Source organism: Punica granatum, chromosome 5 (genome assembly GCF_007655135.1).
Source record: "Punica granatum isolate Tunisia-2019 chromosome 5, ASM765513v2, whole genome shotgun sequence".
NCBI classification, from domain to species: Eukaryota; Viridiplantae; Streptophyta; class Magnoliopsida; order Myrtales; family Lythraceae; genus Punica; species Punica granatum.
In genome coordinates, this window is record NC_045131.1 from 17,120,714 (window position 1) to 17,135,879 (window position 15,166).

The following is a 15,166-nucleotide window of genomic DNA, read 5'->3' on the forward strand; positions in this document are numbered from 1 at the left end:
GTTCCCTTGGGGATTTCTAGTTTGCGCGGTGTGCAGCGGACGAAGGAGTTGGTTTTGTTTGTCTCTCATTTTGCTCTCCTTTTGCTACGGACACCAGCCTCGGGGCTGCACCTCTCAACCTAAAGGGGATGAGCTCTCCTTCTGCCACGATCGCCCGCCTCGAGATTTTCAGTCGTGCCTCTCTCTTGCCCTACCTTTTGCCTAGGTCGCCCCGAGGGGTTTTCGACCTAGTGGGCTCGATTCTTTTGGCTCTCGAGTTTGAAAGGGCAAAGGGTTCGAAGGATTCGACCTCCGAATGCGTTGCGTTCTATCTCCGTCGATGAGTTGCGTCTACTGCTCCCCTTTTTGTTAGGGTTTGTTGATTTCTTCGAATTGGCGGTGCCAGAGTTTTGTATCTTGGCAATCCCTTGTTTTCTTCATTGGCGAGTTTTTCCCGCGTCTTTTCCCTCTCTCTCCATTGGCGGGTTTTTCCTGCTTCTTTTCGCTCTATTTTTTTCTTGCAGCTAGGGTTTGATTTGTGCCCCGTGTCTTTGCTTGAAACTCCTCTGCTTTGCATCGGCGAGGCCGTTTTGGTGTGCTTTGTCCCGTGGAGACTTAGATCTTGAGGCTCATCTTATGCATTCGGAAGTCGAACTACGTGTTCTTCTCCCTTGCACACTTTACAAGTTCTCCTATTGTCTAGAAAAAAGAAAATTCAAAATTGCCCTAGGGAGTATGTGACCGAGGTTATCCTGGTGTTTGCTGTGGAAGACGCCCGTTCTTGATGCGGATGACCGAGAGCGTTCTATTGTCGTTTGCTAGAGTGATCAACTATGGTGACCTCAGGGCTAACTTTAACCAGGGATGCCCTAGTATATGTCGCTTGCCGAGGTCATGTTGTCGCGAGCTTCAACCGGGGATGCCTCAGTGTACGTCGCTTGGAAATGCGCATCGTGGGCGGATGATATCCGAGGTGGACTCTGGGTGAATGATGACCGTGAATGCTCCGGTCTTCATTGTTGATGTGACCCGTGGTGGGCACCTTATACAATCATCGTCCCTGATCGTGCTTGTGGCTCCAGCATCAGTTGTACGGTTGACGATGTAAGATTAATAAGATCAACCGCTGTCCTCATTGCCTCGCCCCAAAAAGACTTAGACGTTTCGCCTGAGAAAGCATACAATGAACTCTCTCAACAATTGTGCGGTTCATCCTCTCTGCAAGCCCGTTCTGCTGTGGTGTCTTCGGTACCGTCTTCTCAAGTTTGATACCGTGAGTCCTACAATAGTTCTCGAAAGGACCCCTGTACTCACCACCATTATCAGCTCTGACACATTTCAGCTTCATGCCCGTTTCTCTTTCCACTGCTACATGGAAGTTCTTGAAAATCTCAGTCACATGATCTTTAGTTCTCATAGGGTAAGCCCAAACCTTCTTGGAGTGATCATCTATAAAGGTCACAAAATAGATAGCACCACCAAGAGATCTATCCGACATGAAACTAACATCAGTATGCACAAGATCAAGTATATAATCGCATCTAGAGGGGCGACTTCTAACAAAAGAAACTCTCATCTGCTTACCAGCTAAACAGTGATCACAAGTGCTCAAGTGCATACCTTTAATGGACAAAGACTGCTTTCTAGCAAGAATTTGAATACCTTTCTCGCTGATATGTCAAAGTCTCTTGTGCCATAGCTCGATAGGATAATCCTCAACAACATTAAACTGATCGGAGTTGTGCCTGGCACATAGCCTGTAGAGAGTATCGGTCTTCTGACCCCGTGCCGCTACAATTAACGAACCCTTGGAGAGCTTCCATCTCCCATTGCTAAATTCGTTACTATAGCTTTCATCATCAAGATAACCCGTCGAGATTAGGTTAAGGCAAATTTCTGGAACATGCCTCACCTTCTTCAGAAGCAACTTGCAGCCAAGCTCGGTCTCTAGACAGACATCACCAATACCGACAATCTTGCATGACTGTCCATTCATCATTCACACATAACCATAGTCCCCGGCAGTGTAAGATGAGAAGAAATCCCGATGAGGAGTGACATGAAACGAGGCACCTGTATCTGTAACCTAGGTAGAGTCCTGACACGTGAAATTCACATAAGCTTCATCACAAATGATGTAGGTCTCTCCATCAGATGCCACTGCTGTAGTGTCTTCTTCCTTCTTGCTCTCACCGTTGCCATTCTGATTTTTCTTCAGAACTCTACACTTCCTTTTGTAATGTCCCTCTTTTCCACAGTGATAGCAAGTGACCACTTTCCTCGTCTTCGACTTTGATCTACCATTGATTTGTCACGTGAGTTACCATGCTTAGAAGATGAATTTTTGCTTTGAATTTTCCCCCATTGTTCAGTAACCAAAGCTTCAAACCGAATGAAAATCCCAGATCTTTTCTTTCTAGTCTCCTCATTAAATAAACTATCTGTCACCGTGGCCAATGATAGCTTCCCATTTGGCGCAGAATTGCTCAATGCAACCACAAGTGTGTCCCAATTATCCGGTAGAGTCTCTAAAAGTAAACAAGTCTGCAACTCATCGAGTAGTATTATCTCCAAGTTCGTCAACTGGTTAACAATATCCTGGAAATTACTCATATACACAGCCATATCACCTCCATCCTGGTAACGAAGATGAACAAACTTCTTCACGAGAAATGCCTTATTTTGCGGAGTCTTCCTCGCTTAGAGATTTGTCAATTTATCCCACAAACCTTTCGCATTTGTCTCCTAAGCAACATGATGATAAATACTATTGTCCATCCATTGCCGAATCAAACCAATAGTCTTCCGATTTGTGCGTTCCCAAGCCTTGTCATCCTTATCTTTGGGTTTCGCGGAATCCCCTTCAATGGGATCGTACAAGTCCCTGCAAAATAGAAGATCCTCCATTTGAGACTTCCATATAGAGTAGTTGGTTGCATTCAACTTGAACATAGATCCTGTAGACTCCTCCATCTCGAAAACACCGAAAAAACTCAAACTTCTCTAACCTGAGGCTTTGATACCACTTGTTAGGAAGGGATGTGCTCAACCAAACAACAACACAGCGATTAATCTTCCTCCCCTACTAGTGTAATCGAGATAGGAACTAATCAAATCAACCAACAAGCAGTAAAGAAAAGAATACCAAGAATTTTACGTGAAAAACCCCGATGTGGGGAAAAACCATGGGACCAATTCCGAATCAACGATCCACTATGAATGAAGGTTATACAATGTCTTTCATCAAGGGTAAACCCTTGGATTACCAAACTCAAGAGAAACACTCTCTTGGATCACCCAAACACTAAATTCGTCACCCACACTAGGTGGTTCACAAAGTCAGCTGAAACAGCACCTACAGAGCTCAAATAGAAATTCTAACCGTTTAGAACTTAGCTTCACAAGTCGTGAAGCCTCTATCAAAATTTCGTCCCAATCGGAGTTCATTTACCGTTCCGATCGAGGTTTGATCTCCAGCTAGTCGGACTGAAATTCTGCTCTGCTGCTCTCTGTATTCTGCTGCTTTTCTGTTTTGTTCATCTCTACAAATCAGTCACTGTGCTGCAAAATAAACCCTAACAAAAGTGGGTCCTTTGGCCTATTAAAGCCAGATAAAAACCCAACACAATTTGAGCCAAACTTTCTCCAAATTGGAGGGATACCCAACAGGTTGAATGTTACTAAGTACTTAATGTTGCGTTTGATTTGTTAGTGTGATTTTAGAATCATGATTTTGATTTTAACTCAACACACTACACAACAAAAATACACGTTTTCCAAGTCAAATTTATAATCCCATCTCATTTGTCCTTTTCCACAATCAAAATCAAAGTTACTTTAACTCTGAAATCAAATGCACCATAAATAACCGAAGTTAGTGTCGGATAAGGATGTGGGAAGTAAGAAAGGATATAAATTACCTGTTCTATTCTTGTGAGGGTCACAAACTTATCAAATGACTGATGTGGCACAATTTTGTCACCCGAATAGAGACCTCTAGTTGCACGATTTCGATGAGTCTGAATTACATACCTATAATAGATATTTGCTAGTTGCGAGGGAAACTAGCTAGGGCCTACCAATGATCCTGGATTTTTCAAAGAAATTTTTCTTAAGTACATTATTATAAATAATATAAGCTTCAATAGATGTTTCTCCACATTTTATTATGGAGTAAAATTTCATGTGCATGTCATGTGATTTATAATAGTAACAACTCCTCCTTTTAAAAAATAAGTTATCTATAACTCTTTCTTTTTTCACTTTCACTTATGCCCTTATTACGAATAAAACTACTAAATTGAATATTATCAATAGATAATTTACTAAACCACAGACAACTTTTTAGCTAAAGATATATAGAATTCTATAAAAGTAGGCAAATGTCTATCATATTCTATATTCTTTTTTTTTCAATATAGTTTTTAATTTAAGTATAAACATAATTTTCTCCTATATAAGGATTACTTGAAATTTTTATGGTAAAGTTCCGGCATAGCAAAATTGATCTCAAGTTATTTTATGAGAAAACCGCGTGACACTCTCAGGACTTTTTTCTTTTTTACTTTCTTGTATATAATTAAAATAGGATTTTATAAACGAGAGCCCTTCATTAAATTTCTGAGAACCTTCCACATAGGCTTTTTGGGCATTTTCATTGACCGACTCTTCGAGTCTCCGTTATTTAATTTGAACATGATTTTTCACAATTAGCATAATTAATTTTACATTTTCCAATGAAAATCCAATAAAAATAATTATAAAAGGTAAATTTGCATTATTTTTAGTTCATGATCACATAGACAGTAAATTACCTATAACCAATTCTTAATTCATATTATGTATGATTCGAACATGCTCTAATAAGTATGTAAAAATATTCTTATCGGAATTGTGTTTTAACGGATTGTTAAAAATTCGAGATAAAAAATAATTATAAAAAGTAAATTTATATTATTTTTAGTTCATGATCATATAGATAATAAATCACCCATAATCATTTCTTAGTTCATGTTTTGTATGATTTAAAAATATTTTAATAAGTCTATAAAGATATTCTTATTGGAATTGTATTTTTACTGGATTGTCAAAAATTCAAACTGTTAGTGTCCGCACAATTGCTGGTTTCCAGACTAGTTAATAATTGTTTTACCCACATCAACATTTTCTTCTGCATTGTATTATAACTTTTTGGTGTTGACTCGTTTTTTTCTTTTTTTTCTTTTAGGCTTTGCTATTTCGCTTTCTTTTTTTTTTTCCCCCCATCGGATCTTTCTCAAATTTTAATCTCAAACCGCCAACTCTTCTTAATCAGCCAATGAAAAATCGCACTAAGCACCCCAAATTGCTTGAAAGAAATTAATCCCAAATTAACTACGTCGATATTGGCTTTCCTGTCGAAGTTGAAGTCGTAGATAACATGAACTAATAAAGCTTGACATGTTTTCTGCTTTCATTCTCATACGCAGTAGTATGCACCGCATACAAAAACATATTATGGATATAGCTTATTATCAATGTCAATGACGACTCATTATTGACTGGAATTGTACAACCACTTGGATGAATTATTTCTCTTCGTTATTTATCTGATCAAGATCGTGCTGACTCTCCTGTTTCCAACCAAAAGTACCAAAGAGTCCTTCCCTTATTCTGCAAGATGACAGAAAACAATCGGACAATCACATATATACAGAACAATAATCCAGGAAAACAAGAACTCATTCAAAACCAGCGGCCGTGAACAGATGGGTCACCAGCTTCTGCTCTGCTCCCTGAAAGTAAAAGGCTAGGCTTGAGATACTGATAGATCTGCGCAGGCAAATATTTCCATGAATTGAATGCTGCTGCAACATATCCGAGAAGGGATTTGGCTCCCTGCAATAAACTGTTGAGTTCCACGACTAGAACTGGGATTAATCATATACGACACTGAAAAATGTAAACAATTTTTACACAGCCACGTCATATATCAGCAGAAGTAGCATCCAGAAACAATGATTGTTCACGGTTTCACACTGTGCTAACCAGACTCTACTTTTAACTGCCTCAAGCACATGTGAAGGTAAGACTCCATACCTTAAAACTCCAGCCTCTCCGGTCAGAAGTTTGGTTTCTCACAAGCAGTTTAGATCTCGTCTCTTCAGCTCTACTGCTGCAAAAGTACGAATTCGCCCAGTAGGAAAGATTTCTCAAGTGGCTGGCCTCTTCAATGCCTTACAGAGAGCATTGGCCATAGTACATTCTCCGTTGCTTCCCCAAAATACGACCTGAAAGACTGGCAGGGTTTCCCCTAAAATTCTGAAATATCAGAGCCACTTTAACACAAGTCACTTTAAGAATTTCCCAAAGCGGTCACGGCCAACAAGAGCTAGCTGTGATCTCTTGAAGACAGAATTTTGCTAGTAAGAGAATTACTTCACCTTTACCATAACAGAGAAGAGAGAAACAGAAAACAAAAGATTAGAACCACAAATTCCCAAAAACTACTTGCAATGCAAGCTACACCTCCTTCATGCCCCACTCTCCCTCTTAATTGGAAATTTCTTCATTTCCACTTAATATGACCACAGCTACCTCTTGCTGGCCTTTGTATCAACTTAATGTGATATTCAATAGCTTATGGAGGCAAGAAGCGGTAGCACCATAAGTGGACCATAAAAGCCTCCAAGAAGAATTTTTGCTTTCATTCTACTTGCTCTCTCAATTTGGTAACCGATACTTCTTTAGAGCATGGATTCCACAGAAGCCTCCACAACAGATCATAACAACACTAACTACCGTATTGATCGTGACACTAGCACCCATGCCTATAAACAAGATTACAATGTGATTTTCTCTTAATGATTAAGCACTCCGAGTAATTTCCCATTAGTTAGGCAATTTCTCATTGTTTCTACCAGCAAACTGATTTTATAATCTCATCTAATACTTCTGAAGAGTTTCATATTGCATAATCTCTTTCAAAAAAAGCTTATAATTGTCAGATGGGTGGGGAAAAAAATAAAGGCGGCCAGAGTCTATCAGATCAAATCTTATCATGTCAGAGCCATTTGGCCTGCGATAAACTTAAAGATTAACAGAAGCAGGAACAACAAACTAGAGGGTAAGAGAAAAAAAATAAAAAATAGTATTATGCATCCGAACTTATGCAGTAATATAGATGCCAAAAGGGATCTGTCTTTAACCTGGACTACTTACACAACACCGGAATTGAAGACATATAAGTCCAACAAAGTATTGTAATGGCCTTTCTCAATTTCCTCCTCTTTAACCCGATGAAGTAGAAGGGTCTCAATAATAAAATCCTCCCAGTCAACCTCCTCTTTTTTACTTCTCCTCCTCTTCCGAGCATAGGAAGCATTTGCAGACTGAAACTCAAGAGCATCTGGTGGACCAGCGCAATTCGAAGACATGATCCGATTAATCCGCTGCTTAGCTGCATTTATTCTCTCTCTCCTCCTCTCAACTGCCCTGCGCCCGTTCACAAATGATGGAGGCATTGGATCCATCCCCACATCCTTTCCTAGTATCTGCTCCAGCATAAGCTTTTTGCTTAAATCAGATTTTCCTTTCCACCATTCGCTGCAAGCATAAAGATCAATACCCATCATCCTCTTTCTCTGGTTACCATTTCCTATATCCTCAGCAGATGCAACCTCTCCTTTCTCCTCCAAGAACTTCGAGTAAATCAAGCATAGACATTCATAAGAAATTTTCATATCATTAACACCCAGCCCACCACTCCTGCTCCTATCTTCAATTTCAAAGTACCGAGACTCACTCTCTGCAACATTCCTCTCATCAAACTCGTACTCAAAACCCTTTATAAAGCACCCGCTAACCACATCCTCCAAATCAAACCCCTCGCTCTTCCTACCCTTCCCCTTCAACATTGACTTTGTCTCCATGTACTGAATCACCAATGGAGCATTCTTTATTATGTTCTTGACTGTAACATCCTTTCCCCAGGGTAGGGCCCGTGAGACCTCCACAAGGGCCTCCAGGAGCTCTTTATATCTCCGCTTTGAGGTAGATACAGTAGCATGAAATTCCCTTGCTACATCATCAATCTTTACCTGAATTTCATTTAACTCCGCAACAAAGACCAGCACTGCCACCACCACAGGGAGAGGCCTCCGTCCAGTGGTAAGGAACCACTTTATCGCACATTGAATCAGGAACAACCCTTGCTTGTGCAACTTCGCGATCTCATCCTTAGAAAGCCTACTAAATACCGAGTACTCTCTCACTGCCCGGTCAAAAGCTGTTACAATATTATAAATAGGGAACTCTTTTTCCTTCTTCAAATCAAGAAAATCTACGATACGAGTTATCATTCTACCTAGCTCATGAACATCACAGCCAATGACTGACGCAGCATGAGCTACAGGGAGCGACTGGTTATCTCTCCTCATGGCTACACAGGCGCAAGCACCAATCAGGACAGGGAACCATTCTCCCTGTCCGTATTCGCCCTCAGTTATCCTAACAATCATGTCCTTTACTTCATCCGATTTCGAAGTGGAAAGCCCTAGCTTGAATGTGAAATCGTCGATCATCTTCTGAGCCTCAAATATCTTCTTCTCTCTGTAAGGGAGGGTGGATCCAGTGCCTGAAGTTCCAACGCGGACATAGGTGCCAGTGGGGCCAGTGATGCCACCAATCTGAGCCTCATAAGTTTCAAGCTGGATGATGGTGCCGCAATCGGCACAGAGAAGGCTGCCAGTGACGTCATCGTGTGTTAGCGCTCGAGAGCTGCAGCTTTTGCAGGATTTCATCATTTTGCAGGGGGGGAGCGGAAACAATTGCAGAGGTGTTGAGGCACTACAAAAACAATCCAACCAGTCATCAGGGAAAGAAAATTTTCATTCATCCAAAGCAGAAAACTGATTTCATACCTGAGCAGCCGATATGATGACCAGGGAAGCACCGAAGAAATACTGAAGCAACGGAAGCAAGAAAGTAATCGGACAGGAGGGTGTTGGGGACTCGGAGCCCTTTCCGAGACGAGCTAGGGCTACCTCCTCAACTGCGACGGGAGAGCTCAGGCTTCATCCGGCCTCTGCTGCGAAGACGGGAGGCGAGAAGATCGTCTTATGATGGAGCCGGAGGTCGAGTCCAACGTGAGAGGTGTCGGAGGGAAGGCAGACCGATGGTTGAGGCGGAAGGGGAAGAGGATGGCGACGTCACCGGTCAATGCTTGCGCAGGCGGTCAATGTAAAATATTTTTTGAGGCTGAAGTAAATTATAAAAAGAGTAAATTAACAATTAGCCCCTCGAGATTGATATTTCAACAAATCAGATCTCAAAAACAATTTTACATCAAATTCAACCTTTACTGATTAAGAGTACATCATATGACCCCTTCCGTCTACCTGCCGTCCAATAGTATATGGAAATATTTGATGTGGCATTATTTCTTACTCTTTTTTCATCAATTCGACCTTGATCTATTAAATGTATGTCATATTGTCTCTTCCGTCAAAGGGTTCCTTCGAGTTTTTAACAGTAGATAGAAGGAATGAGTAATATGATGTACATTTAATAGGTAAATGTCAAAATTGATGTAAAAATTTTCTTGAGATTTGATTTGATGTAACGTCGATCTCTTGAGGGACAAATTGTTAATTTACTCTTACAAAAATAATGCCCTAATGTTTTATGAGTGTAATTTTGGTCCTTCAAAGGTATGCGGGTCAACAGTTTAGTCCCTAAAAGGTATTTAACACCGAGTACCTCCCCTGCTTAGTTTACCACCTCTTTCTTATTTTTTCCTATTTTTTTCCTTTAATTTTTAAAACATGCCCGGGATCTCGTGGAGTCCAATAGTCGAAGTCATGGGATGAGCCTCGTGCTCACAGTCCACTTCAGGCATGTCCAAGGATCCAAGTAGTTGGCTCGCCCGTAACGTTAGAGTCATAAATATGGGATTGAGGGCAATAAGGTACTTCAAATAGCAAAAGGAGTGTATTAGCTAAATTGTGGTAGAAATACCCCAGCTATTTTTAAATAATAATAATAATAAAATAAATTCACGCAGGGTTTGAGAAATTTTCTGAAAAATTTAAGGGATTAATTAAGACAATGTATGGACAAATGAGTTTAGGTAATCGTTAAAGGCATTGTGAGGGTCCCAAATCCTTCCCAATGTCAGCTAAACCAAACCCATGAGTGAACAAAATTAGTGTCAATCAGTAAACCGAGTAAATGAAACAGTAAATGAAAAAAATATGCGATTAACCATCAGAGCTGCTTGCCATGCCATCTCCTCAACTCGGCTACAACTATTTGCAAAAAGTTTTTTTTTAAATCAAAACAGAGAGAAAGCCAGACATAACGAGAAACTTTTTAGTATCACATGGCATGATAGTATGCACCAACGATTGCAACTAATGGGAAAATGAGTGTTAATCACTCGAGAAATTGCCATAATCTATATCTATATTTATATCTATATCTATATCTATATATATGAAAGCAAGATACGAGGTGGGCCCGATCAGATGGCCTTAGAACGCTCCGTTTTTGAATAAATTTTTCTCGATTTATTGAGTTTTTAAAATTTTAAGTTATTTTTTATTATAAAATTAGCATAAAAATCTTATGGAATAATTTTTTATTATAATATCCCATTTAAAAAAGACCGAGAATAATATAAAATCTTTTGGATACTATGGTTATGTCTAATTGAAGGCAATACGAATTTTCTGAATGAATTTTTTTAGGTTTTATTTTTTTATTTTTGAAATTATTTTAAATAATTTTTTTAAAAATACCTCATCATAAAATCTAATTTCTTGTTGTCTTTAATTTTTATAATTTATATAACATAATGTATTGAAAATAAATGAGAAGATTTTATTATATAAAAATATTATTTAATAATCTTGAAATAAATGAGTAGATTTTATTATATATAAATATTATTTAATAATCTTAAATTTTTAAAAATAAAATTTAATATTTAATCACATATCCGTTTTTTAACGGAATTTTCTTAATTTTTTGAGTTTTTAAAATTTTAAATTATCTTTTATTATAAAATTAACAATAAAATCTTCCGGAATAATTTTTGGTTGTAATATTCCATGTATTTGAATAAATGAGAAAATTTTATTATATATATAGATATAGATATTATTTAATAATCTTGAATTTTTAAAAGTAAAATTAATAATTTATCACATAAATATTAACATCAAAATAAGTATATATTAGCTTACATATTTTGAAATGAGTTTTCCAAGTATTTTATTTTTTATTTTCAGAATTATTTTTAATTAAAAATAGTTTTTAAAGATATCTCATCATAAAACCTAATTTCTTAATTTCTTTAACTTTTGTAATTTATATAACAGGAATTTATTTAATATAAATGAGAAAATTTTATTATAAATATAGACATTATTTAATAGTCTTGATTTTTTTTAACATAAGAAGCAATATTTCATCACATTAATATTAACATCAAAATAAGTATATATTACTATATATATTCGTACATTATATAAATATATTAATATATGGTTAAGTGTACAACCTCTAGTATATGTAAATAGATATTAATATATTAGGTTATATTTTATCTAAATTCTCTATGATAATTATAAATAGATAATATCATACACAACTAGATGCAAGCACTCGAAAAGTATGTCTATGATGCAAGTTAGTCGATTAAAGTTTTTCATCTCTTTAAAGGTATTATAGCCCTAAACATGAAGGTGTTTGTTTATTTTATTCTTTTTATTTTCACTTCTGATTCTCTAAGGAGTTTTTCTTTTTAATTTTTTATTATATATATTTTTTCAAGTTGGTATAAATATCATGTGCAATGCACGGTCTCCACAACTTATATATATTAAAGTAATACACACGGTGACCCGACCAGTTGGCCTTAGAACGCAAATTTATGAATGGAATTTTCTCGATTTTTTGAGGTTTAAAATTTAAAATAATTTTTTTATTATAAAATTAGAAACAAAATCGAGCAAAATCAATTTTCCATTACAATATTCCATTTTAAAAAGATCGAAAATACCATCAAATGTTTTGGATATCACGGTAATCTCTAATTGAAGGTAATATAAATTTTTTAAACGTAATTTTCTTGGTTTTTTTTTGTTTTAGAATTATTTTTAATAAGCAAATTTATCTTCTTCTTTTTTAATTTTAAATTATTTAAGATTTTTTATTTTCGGAATTATATTCAATAAAAAAATAATTTCTCGATTTTTTGACTTTTTAAAATTTAAAATTATTTTCACTTATAAAATTAGTAACAAAACCTTCTGAAATTATTTTTGGTTATAATTGGAAATCGAAAAAACCATGACTTTTTTATACCACAATAATCTCCAATTGAAGGCAATATAAATTTTCTAGGTTTTTTTTTTATTTTCGGAATTATTTTTAATAAAAAATATTTTTTAAAGAAATCTCATCATAAAATTCAATTTCTTGATTTCTTCACTTTTTAAAATCTACATAATAGAATGTATTTGAAATAAATGAAAATATTTAATAATCTTGAATTTCTAAAATAAAAATTAATATTTCAATAAGTCTATTGGAATTGGCTCTGTATCAATGGAATCTCATCATCCATACATAACGAATTGGTGTGGTATATTCATATCATCACATATGAACAGTAAGAACTAGCATTCTTATTGAGACTAGAACTCCCAGGGAAGAAAATAGATTTATGGATGGAATCAAATATGCAGTATTTACAGACAAAAGTATTCGGTTATTGGTGAAAAATCAATATACTTCTAATGTCGAATCAGGATCAACTAGGACAGAAACGAGCGTATCTAAATAGATACTATGTTTACATATGGATCCCTACGTCGTTACATTCCATTTAGGATTAGGAATAGGCATAATCGGACCCGCTTTTTAAATATCTCTCCTTATTTGGGTTGGGACCCTATTCAACTCTTTTGGCTTCTATTGAATCGAGAAATAGGTTTGATTGTCCATCTTTTTGATTTGATATAATATTAATATATGTAAGGCATCCTCCGGATAATTCAAATCGAAACAATTGGATGTCCGACTTAGGCCTACATGACATGACCGATCAATAGAAATACTCCAATACTCCACCTTTGTCATATATTCCATACATCACACTAGATAGATATCATATTCATGGAATACGATTCAGTTTCAAGATGCCTTGGTGGTGAAATGGTAGACACGCGAGACTCAAAATCTCGTGCTAAAGAGCGTGGAGGTTCGAGTCCTCTTCAAGGCATAATATTGAGAATACTCATTGAATGAGCAATTCAATAAGAGCTCGGATCGAATCGGTATATCTTCCAAATCGTCCACACCAACAGTCCATCCTTCTCCCCCAAAGGGCGATTTTAGTAAATAACCAAATATAACACTTGGGCTAAGGGTCAAGTTGGTAATTTTTCTTACATCTCCCCCTCTGGAGCCCAAGTATCATATATGCCTCCAAAATTAGTGTCAATCAGTAAACCGAGTAAATGAAACAGTAAATGAAAAAAATATGCGATTAACCATCAGAGCTGCTTGCCATGCCATCTCCTCAACTCGGCTACAACTATTTGCAAAAAGTTTTTTTTTTAAAATCAAAACAGAGAGAAGGCTAGACATAACGAGAAACTTTTTAGTATCACATGGCATGATAGTATGCACCAACGATTGTAACTAATGGGAAAATGAGTGTTAATCACTCGAGAAATTGGCATAATCTATATCTATATTTATATCTATATCTATATCTATATATATGAAAGCAAGATACGAGATGGGCCTGACCAAATGGTCTTAGAACACTCCGTTTCATAATAAAATTTTCTCGATTTATCGAGTTTTTTAAATTTTAAATTATCTTTTATTATAAAATTAGCATAAAAATCTTATGGAATAAATTTTGGTTATAATATCCCATTTAAAAAAGATCGAGAATATTGTAAAATCTTTGGATAATATGATTATGTCTAATTGAAGGCAATACGAATTTTCTGAATGAATTTTTTTAGGTTTTATTTTTTTTTATTTTTGAAATTATTTTTAATAATTTTTTAAAAATACCTCATCATAAAATCTAATTTCTTGTTGTCTTTAATTTTTATAATTTATATAACATAATGTATTGGAAATAAATGAGAAGATTTTATTATATAAAAATATTATTTAATAATCTTGAAATAAATGAGGAGATTTTATTATATATAAATATTATTTAATAATCTTGAATTTTTAAAAATAAAATTTAATATTTAATCAAATATCCATTTTGAATGGAATTTTCTTAATTTTTTGAGTTTTTAAAATTTAAAATGATATTTTATTATAAAAATAACAATAAAATCTTCCGGAATAATTTTTGGTTGTAATATTCCATATATTTGAATAAATGAGAAGATTTTATTATATATATATATAGATATTATTTAATAATCTTAAATTTTTAAAAGTAAAATTAATATTTTATCACATAAATATTAACATCAAAATAAGTATATATTAGCTTACATATTTTGAAATGTGTTTTCCAAGTTTTTTATTTTTTATTTTCAGAATTATTTTTAATTAAAAATAGTTTTTAAAGATATCTCATCATAAAACCTAATTTCTTAATTTCTTTAACTTTTGTAATTTATATAACAGGAATTTATTTAATATAAATGAGAAAGTTTTATTATAAATATAGACATTATTTAACAATCTTGAATTTTTTTAACATAAGAAGCAATATTTCATCACATTAATATTAACATCAAAATAAGTATGTATTACTATATATATTCGTACATTATATAAATATATTATTTTATGGTTAAGTGTACAACCTTTAGTATATGTATAGGAATAAAAATATATATATAAATCATATGTTGTTATAGATATCTATTTTTAAAAAATAGATTAGATAATATTTTGTAAATAAGATTTTCTTTACTTATTGAAAAAAATTAGATTTTCTTTTCACAACAAATTAGATTTGTTCACCGAAAAAGGAAAATAAATTAGGTTATATTTTATCTAAATTCTCTATGATAATTATAAATAGATATTATCATACACAACTAGATGCAAGCACTCGAAAAGTATGTCTATGATGCAAGTTAGTTGATTAATGTTTTTCATCTCTTTAAAGGTATTATAGCCCTAAACATGAAGGTGTTTGTTTATTTTATTC

At 34.9% G+C, this 15,166-nt stretch overlaps 1 protein-coding gene across 1 annotated transcript; it reads right to left on the minus strand.

The window, feature by feature from the left end:
* Positions 1 to 6,999: 6,999 nt before the first annotated feature.
* LOC116208285 (plant-specific TFIIB-related protein PTF2) lies at positions 7,000 to 9,203 on the minus strand. The gene is made up of 2 exons (XM_031541636.1): positions 8,880 to 9,203; positions 7,000 to 8,805 (listed from the first exon to the last, which is right to left on the minus strand). Exon 2 carries the CDS (start codon positions 8,760 to 8,762, stop codon positions 7,176 to 7,178), a length of 1,587 nt encoding a protein of 528 aa, XP_031397496.1. The 5' UTR covers positions 8,763 to 8,805; positions 8,880 to 9,203; the 3' UTR covers positions 7,000 to 7,175.
* Positions 9,204 to 15,166: the final 5,963 nt, after the last annotated feature.

What these genes read in the sequence shown, in the direction of transcription:
- LOC116208285 (XM_031541636.1), bottom strand. Translation starts at nt 8,762, where the DNA reads ATGATGAAATCCTGCAAAAGCTGCAGCTCTCGAGCGCTAACACACGAT.